General features: G+C 31.0%; 1 protein-coding gene across 3 annotated transcripts; it reads right to left on the reverse strand.

The window, feature by feature from the left end:
• Nucleotides 1-545: 545 nt before the first annotated feature.
• On the reverse strand, nt 546-8510 carry LOC106059349 (tetratricopeptide repeat protein 4-like). 3 transcript variants are annotated; one of them, XM_013216933.2, is made up of 12 exons: nt 8461-8510; nt 6992-7198; nt 6353-6461; nt 5604-5765; nt 4332-4409; nt 3718-3785; nt 3140-3196; nt 2831-2917; nt 2239-2441; nt 1973-2063; nt 1248-1330; nt 546-673 (listed from the first exon to the last, which is right to left on the reverse strand). In XM_013216933.2, the coding sequence occupies exons 2-12, from the start codon at nt 7151-7153 to the stop codon at nt 583-585; spliced, it is 1191 nt and encodes a 396-aa protein (XP_013072387.2). In that variant the 5' UTR covers nt 7154-7198; nt 8461-8510; the 3' UTR covers nt 546-582. The 3 variants fall into 3 exon arrangements, with proteins under 3 accessions (XP_013072387.2, XP_013072386.2, XP_055876232.1); XM_013216932.2 differs by having other exon boundaries at nt 8395-8481; XM_056020257.1 differs by lacking the exon at nt 8461-8510 and adding an exon at nt 7941-7964.
• Between the last annotated feature and the right edge of the window lie 242 nt (nt 8511-8752).

Here is an 8752-nt window from a genome sequence, read left to right on the forward strand (position 1 = left end):
CACAGCCACCCAACACACTTCTCACTGCATTGCAAGCTTTCTATCTTTCGACTTATCACACACGTTTCAGAAACACGAACTACGAGATAGCCGGAACAGACCAAGATCAGGAACTAATGCAGCAGAGAAAGTCATACATCAGCAAGAGCACTTAGATACTGTACTATAAAAAAAAAAAGGCAGTCCAGATGACTGACATACGGATAAACAATTTTCTACTGTGCAACTAGTCTGCCATAATACAAGTTATCCAAGGGCAATAATTAGAAAATGTAATCTATTCTGTCAAAAACTTAACTGACAACCCCCAACCTTTTTTTTATGTTGTTCTGATGCTTTGAAACCACTATACTTTATAACATGGAACAAAAAAGTCTGTAATATATTTCCCCAGTCCTTCTTACTGCAGACGTAATGACTGATGATATTTGTACTTTTCGTGCCCAAACACAGTCAGACACAGAGCATTTATTTGAACTATGTTTCCACAATAATGGTCTCTACTTTGTTGAATTGAACAGAAAGCTAAAAAAACCCAACACACATTGTTACATTTAATAAATGTTTAATTGTATGTAAATGTCAAAGTTTATATCTGTTCAATAATTCTTTCTGAAATCTAGAGTCTCGAACACAGAGAATAAATCCTGGAGTCCCAGCATAAACTAGGTACCTGTAACACAACAAAAAAAGTTTAGTAAATGATTATAATTTTTACTTTCAGGTCCACAATGAACTGGTAGCAAAAGAAATAAAAGTAAAAATATAAGAAATATATCAGTAACTTAAAGTAGCACAAAAACAAAACAGGTTGCAATGTGCACTAGAAGAATGTAATCTAATCACAGTAAAGCTTTAAAAAAAACAAAAATTTTACTGTTGATCTTTTAAGTATATGTCTGTGAGTGGCCATTGATAAGTCATAGTGTTCAAAACTTTGTGGAAAATGTTGTCTAAGAAATGTCATCACTCATCAGTTATTCATAAGTAGGACTTTTTACTAAAAATATGCCCTGCACTTGCATTTTCTGCTGTGCATTTCTATCCTTGACTGAAACCATAGTTGACCCAGCTACTTATGGGTAACTGGCCTCAGCCTGGAAGAGTTTAGTGTGCAAGTCATTTTATTGGCAAATAAAATTGCAAAGAAAACACAAGTACACAAACATATGCAACATTTTCTTATTTTATGATTTAAATATCTCAGCAATTGATCCCTGAAAAAAAAGTGTATACACTAGACTTACTTTTGATGCTGTAAAGCTTGTAAAAGACTAGAATGAGGGTCAACTTTGTAGAGTTTCTCGTCTTCTTTGTGCTCAAAATAAATCTAAAAGAAACATAAGATCAAGAAGAAGATATAGGTCTACAAGAGGCGGTTTTATGTTAAATTAAATGCTTTTTATATTACCTCCTCTAGTTCCTCAGATGAAGTTGAAGACAATTATTTGTGTAGATTATCTGTAGCTACTGTAAATCAAGTGGCCGGGTGGAAAAGAGATTGGCTTCCAAAACAAGGGCTCTCAAGGAGTTTTGAATTTAGGGATTTTTAGGACATCCCCATGTCCACCCAACTCTAATGGGTAGTTGACATAAGTTGTGGAACGTAAAGGCTAATGGTCATTGTGCTGATCACAACACACCCTTGTTAACTATCATCCATAGAATCAGAAACATCATCTGCCCTATGAATAGCAAGGTCAGAAAGGGTAAAATTACTTTTAAACTTTAATTATAATATGTTGATTTTCAAGGCAGCAGCTTAATACTTAAAGTGTGAATCAAGCTACTTTAAGGCTGTACAAATATACACACAAATCTCTAAGATATTGTTAGAGAAAACAATGTCTTAGACGTACAAGTTACAAAAACATGATAAACATTCATTCATTCTTCTATATTGCACTACGCTTCTCTATAATGTTGTATTTAACACAACACCAAAAGACTACAACAGATAGGAACTGCTCACCTCTATAGTATCAGCTGTATACTTATGTTCCTCATCCCAAGATGGTGGCTCTACCTCTGGACCAAACATGTGAGCCAAATGGTCATAGAAGCTAAAACAAAAAAAATAATTTGTTAGCATTTATGCTACTGAAGTTGGAATGTAAAAATATTACAATAGACAAACCTACAAAACAAAACATATTCTATTAACAATGAAAGAACATTTTTGATCATTTCAGAAATTGGAGATCTAATAAAATATTTTTTATAATTTATATAGCATACCAGTGTTCCTCATTGAAGTCATGTATGAAGTCTGTCTCAGCATACTCCGGATAAAAGAAAATGACAGGCCAGTGAAGTTTTCCTTCTCCATCAACATGAACTTTAGCCCCAGTTGGGTTGTGGGACTCTAATGCTGTCAGAAGCAGCGGGTCAAACTTGACGTCTTTGGAAACCTTCATGCTAGCCACTTGAATACCTCGCATCTATTGAAAGGAAGTAACAATTTATCAGAGAACTTGAAAATAGTGATGCTGCTCACTCATAAAAAAAGATTAGTTAAATTATTTTTTAATTGTCAGCATATGCTCTATACAATACTTTTAAATCTGCTGTTACTTAGTTCATAAACACCCTTTCCTTTTTTTATAAAGTACTTCTGATTTAGTATATTTTCCATAATAAACTTTTAATATATATACAGAATAATGAAATGTGCTATGATTCATGTGGCTAAGTAGCCCCAGATACTGTTCAGTTACTATATGAAAACATGTTGCAATAGCCAGGATTGTCATACATCAAGGAGATTCACATTGATCAGTTGTTACTCAAACAATGAACATAACCTAGCTTAAAGAACACAAATATTCACCAATATAATTTGAAGTAGTTTTTTCTCTTCAGCTTCTTCCTTGCGCTCCTGTGCAGCTTGCTTTCTTTCATCTCTTTCAACAGCTTTCTGTCAGCAAAAGAAAATCATCTGTTGCAAGTATTACAACTAACAAGCCATGAAATCCAAAGCCATAATCAACAATAAAAACTTTATAGAGATTCAATGTTGACAGCAATGTGTATAATAAGCCTATTTAAAAGCATTCTTTACATCTTATAATTAACAGAAAATCTTCAAAAGGCCAATAATCAGTGGAGATATTTCCTCGTTGATAAGAAAGAAAGTTACCTTTCCTTGCTCACTTTTTACTCTCAGCTCTAATATCTCCTTATTTTCAGGATCTATCTAGAATCAGTTCAACAAAATATCATTAGAAAATACAGTAATAGGACTAATAGAAATGGAGAAATAGAAATACATTAATGCTGAGCAACAAAGGAAAAGGCAAATCAAATGAAATAAGCTCAACTAACACTAAGACAAAAAATTGAAAGTTTTGAAAAACCAAATAAATGTCTTTTAAAGGCAGTTGATGTCTATATATATCTCTTTTAGCAGTCATTATTTACTTTTGTTCTTATTTGGTTCACAAAATGTACCAAAAGAAAGAAAAAAAAAAGGACTCAAACAAATTAACTAGGTGATAGCATAAGTAGTATAAAGAGTGTGAAATAAACTATAGAATGGGAACAAAAAATGATAAAATAATAATTAACAGCTGATAAAAACGTACTACAAATTTCCCATATAGAAAAGCATTTATTAATTTTTTTCTTGAATATTGAATGTTTTCTCTTAAAAGATTTTCTACAAAAATAAAAACAGCTGGCAAAGCTGGAGACCACAGTTTTAACATTTGAACTAACCATGAGAGCAGCATCACACCATCTGATGGCATCGGTATACTTGCTCATTTTGTAGCAACAATGTGCCCCTGAAACAAGGAAATTTGAATGAAGTTATAAGCAAAGAGAAATTTTGTGCTATGACTTATGTGGAGATGGCAAATGAAGACTAGGATTATTTTTACTAGTCAAACGAATGAGAATACTAATCTTTAATGCATAGTGAGCATAATTTGGACAAAATCAGGAGAGTTGTACTATATTCTACAGCCTCAATTAGTGATTTGTGGCTGTTATTTTTACTAATTAACTGTCATACTGTTTATTTTGTGAAACAGATACAAATATGTTACTTCTGTTGCTCCTAAATTTTCTCTCAATGATAACAATTCATCTAAAGTATAGAACAAATAAGAACTAATACCCCCAAAGGTATAGAAACAAATATTTGTTTAATACTGAAAAGAGAACTCTTTCAAATCAAAGTCTTAAAAAAAAAAAAAGCTGATTTATTTTTAGGAATTTAGAAAACTTGAGAAAAAAGGGGAAATAATTTAAATTATTCAGAAAAAAAAAGTGAAATTTAAGAACTATTGGGCTTGTGTTTTGTACATCTAGCAAAATTTCTATCATACCTCTAACAATGGCTTTCATATGGTCAGCTTTAAACTTGCGAGCAAAAATACAATCATTGAATGCAGATCTAAAGTTACCTGAAATGTATGTCATAAAGTTGTTCACATATGGTAAAACTGAACACAAAGTCACTCCAAAGTTAAAAAAACAAATACAATACAAAATTAAATAGTCCGAGTATAATAGTAAAAATATTTTATACACAAAAAGGCTTCCAAAAGAATTGATAAAGAAAAGAAAATCTTTTATGCTAGATGTATTTATGATGTGAAGCCATGTGTGAGCATATTAACATCTAAATTAAAGGGAAGTACACTATTACTTTCAACCAATATGAATATTTGAACATCAACAAATATGAGTTATTGAACCTCCACCAATATGTGTTTTTCTAAAACTTTTTATGAAACCTGACATTCACTAAGAAAATTGAGGAACACTTATCACCACCAAGAATCGTAAGGAAGTTCAACTAGCATGAATATATTTCAAAAAGCTTTAAGAATATTATATTATAAACAAAACAAAAGCTCTACATTGTAAAAGATTTCACCAAGTAATTGCATATTCTAATTGAAAAAGTGGTTTCCAACCTAAATTTCATTTTATTCCAGGTTATTCCCTTCATGATATATATAGATATTTTCTTGAGAGGTTATGTCATTTGCTGTCTTATGTAGTTACTTCATTGCCATCTTGATGTTTTGAAAGAGGTCATTATTGCAGATGAGTCTAATCAAATCATGATGAGTCTAGATGGACTTTGGCTACTAAACTACTAGATATTTGTCTAACTGCCTTGGTCTTTTCCTTGTTAGTCTTTGTATTAAACCCCCTCAAGGATGAGTAAAGTTAATTTTATTTCTATTGTATTTTTTTTGCATCAAATTCAGAACTAAAGGGTTTGAGTTTGTTGTTCTTTAATTACTTAAGAGTTTAAGTATACAGGCCAAGGTTCTAGCTTCTTAGCCAATGTGCTTTTGTAGCTTAAGCTACCAAAACCCTAAGGCAGATAATGAATAAAATGGCTTGATAATGAGGAGAGAGATCTTAAATACTTAAAGTTCAGGCATGAAAAACACAGGATAAATTTGAATGGACAGCAAACAATTGATCCTCATGGCTGTATCACCATTAGAATGGATGGATAGATACAAAAAAAAAAAAAAAAAAAAAAAAAAAAAAAAGGCTGAGATCTGCTAATTAAAACCAATATAAAAATAATCTATGAAAAGTGAAACTATATTCTGATAGTAATTTAAAGTTGTTACCTAAATAAAACTGGGCAGCAGCTCTGTTTGCATATAAAATAGCGTTCAACTCAGCATCTGGACATCTACAAGTTATTCCTTCTGTGTAGTTGGCAATAGCTATTTTGTATTTCTTCAGTTTAAACTGTTCATTTCCATCATCTCTGTAACTATCAGCACGGGCTGGAACCAAATATTTGGAAATGGAAAGGTTGGAAAAAGAAATATTTGGTTAAAATGAAAATGTATTTGAAAATTGTTTCCAGTTGCCTGACCAAATGTTAATATTGGATGCAATGACAATTAGAGATATTAAGAATAAACAAAAATAGGTTGATCCACAAGAATGCCATGTTTTCTTTGGTGGGTGGGAGTTTTATTTCTTTTCTTTTAAACTATAAAAGGAATGTATCATACTAACTAAATGTAGTAACTAAAATTGCAAAGTTATAAATTATATGAATTAAATGAAGATGATATATATATAATATAAAGTAAATTTGTAGTGGTCGAGAGACTAAATACGCTTGAACTTGGATTGGCTACATGTGAAGGGTCTTGAGCTTTGACACCCAACTCGAGTAGAGTTGTGCTTTCTGAGCACCCAAAGGTAGCACAGAAAACCTTCTCCCAGATACCCCCTCTCCTCACTTGTCCACAAATGAGATTGGACCATAGAGCTCTGAGCATGCTATAAGCATGAAAGTAGCGCTATATAAAAGCTATAAAATATTAAGATGAAAAAAAAAACAACAACAACAAAAGACTACCTGTTGGATTTTCTGATTCATATTTAAGCTGCATTAACCCTTCAATTTCAGGAGGCAAAGGTTTGCTCCAGTCTATTTCAGTCATAAAGGCTGGATGATTTTTTAGTTCCTAAATATAGAATCAAAGGAATATATTTATACATGAGTGTAATAAATTTGTTTGTGAATGCACGCATTGAGCCAAGACAACTTAAAGAATCTTATACCATAATTTCATAAATGAATAGCTTTAGTAATGAGTTTTATTATCTTTAACGATTTCTTTTCATTGTGAATATACATTTTTCAGGTTTTAAACATAACTGAGTTAAAGGTTTATAAACCCTATTTTTATCTTCTTAGCAGGTATTTAGTTATAAGCTGTAAAGACTTATTCCAATAAGCATAATCTATAAAATGAATAATGATAAATAAAAATGGTTAAAATATATTTATGTAAATGATTTTTTTTTCGTTTAATTTTAATTAAACATAACTAGGTTTTTCCAGTGAAATTTAATATTATATGGTTAATGTTTCATTGAATAAAACATTATCTAGTTTAAGTCAGTTTTATGAAAGCTTATTACAAACAAAACACAAGAAAAAAATGTAGGAATGTGTTGCTATCTTAAATCTATCCATTTCAAGATCTTTTACCTCAGCTATTTCATCAATAGTTCTTGTATCTTCAGGCTCAGTTTTTTTCTTATTCCTAGCAGCTATTGACCTCTCAGCAACAAAATCTTCAAGATCTGAGTTCAATTTTTCTATCAACTGTCTCCTTTCTTCTTCAGACATAGAAGGCTGTGATCTCGGCATGATGAAGTAATTTTCTTTTTTTTTATCTGGTCAGTCTGAACTATCCTGAAATGATATAAAGTTTTAAACAGAAAAAAATGAAGAATTTATCTACATTGTATTTGAGTATGTTTAACTAGTATTAGATCCAATTTAAATAATTTTTTTCTAGATAAAGCGAACATAATTTTCCTTTGTAACTGGTTTAAGTATTGAAAAAAAAAGTTTTGAATGTTTCTTCAGAAATGAAGATTATAAATAAATGTCCAAACCCAACCTCATGCAGGATGGCAGGGAATGACAGTGGTGGGTTTCAAACACTGGACTATCAAGACAATAGTGTAAAGCATATATCACATGTGTCACCATGATGATCCTTAATTCAAACCCTGGCTGCCAATTGCCATCTTGCAGAAGTAAAAATCTTCATTTCTTCATCTACAAATCAAATAGATCTAGGAACATAAAAGTAAAATGATATTCATCATCATCGCATCTGTCCCTTGAATTTCATCTTAGGGGTGCTATGACAGTTCTCATAACCAAATCCCTCCACTTTTCCAGGTCAGCAGCTGTTCTTAGAACAATATTATTAAGAGAGAGGGAGATCCATTCTTTTTTATGTTTTCCAACCAGCTTTTAGACAAACAAGGCTAAGTTTGACTGTAAGTAAGTTTACTCAATGACTAATAAATGATACTAATAATGAGTACTAGTATAGTCTAAGACTAAGTCTAAGTAAAAAGTTTTTTAGTAATTTAATTTAATTTTATATTTTACTATAAATTTTAGTAAGACTGTCACTCACTGACTCAAATCCCTGTGAGTGTGACATAATGATCATATTCATTATGATTCATAATGATGATTATCATAATCATAATTATTAAGTAAGGCGCCTAAGCCTTAGACAGGCTAAGACATAGCGATAACTCATAACTAAGAAAGTAAGTTAAATATGGGCAGTATCTGAGTATATCATCTACTAGATCTATTATTCTATATGACTAATTTAATATGAGATTATGAGTATAATGATATAATTATTATAATGAGAGTATGGCTGGCATATTTCAAGTATTAATATTTGGGTAAGCCTGCCTGAGACTGAGTCCAGGCTGAGTCTAGTGACAAGTGAGACTCCTCTTGATTATTTTATTGGAATATTGGTCGTAAGTTACAATTAAATAGGAGGTAATGGGTGTCTAATTTAGATCTAACCTAGATCTATATAATAATTATCTAAAATCTAATACTAATACCTAGATTCTAGATCTATATTACTAGATAATTATAATCTAATACTAATAAATGTAGGTCTAGTCCACCTGTAAAAGTTGATAACATGCAGTATTGTTATTTTCATAGCAAGAGAGCTACGATTTAGACAGACCTATATAGGTCTGTGAATTTTTACTATTTTTACAATAAATGTTTTGCTGTTGAATCTATTTAGTTCTTTATATATATATATATATTATATACATATAGATCTACGTCACATAGCATAGGATTTTGTATTTTAAAATTTATCTAAAGTATTTTTTTTGCAAAAGTTACTAGGCTATCAGAAATATTACTTTCTTCAATAAAATCTTTTAGTGTAACATAGCTATTCTA

This window comes from Biomphalaria glabrata, chromosome 2 (assembly GCF_947242115.1).
Source record: "Biomphalaria glabrata chromosome 2, xgBioGlab47.1, whole genome shotgun sequence".
Classification (NCBI taxonomy): Eukaryota; Metazoa; Mollusca; class Gastropoda; family Planorbidae; genus Biomphalaria; species Biomphalaria glabrata.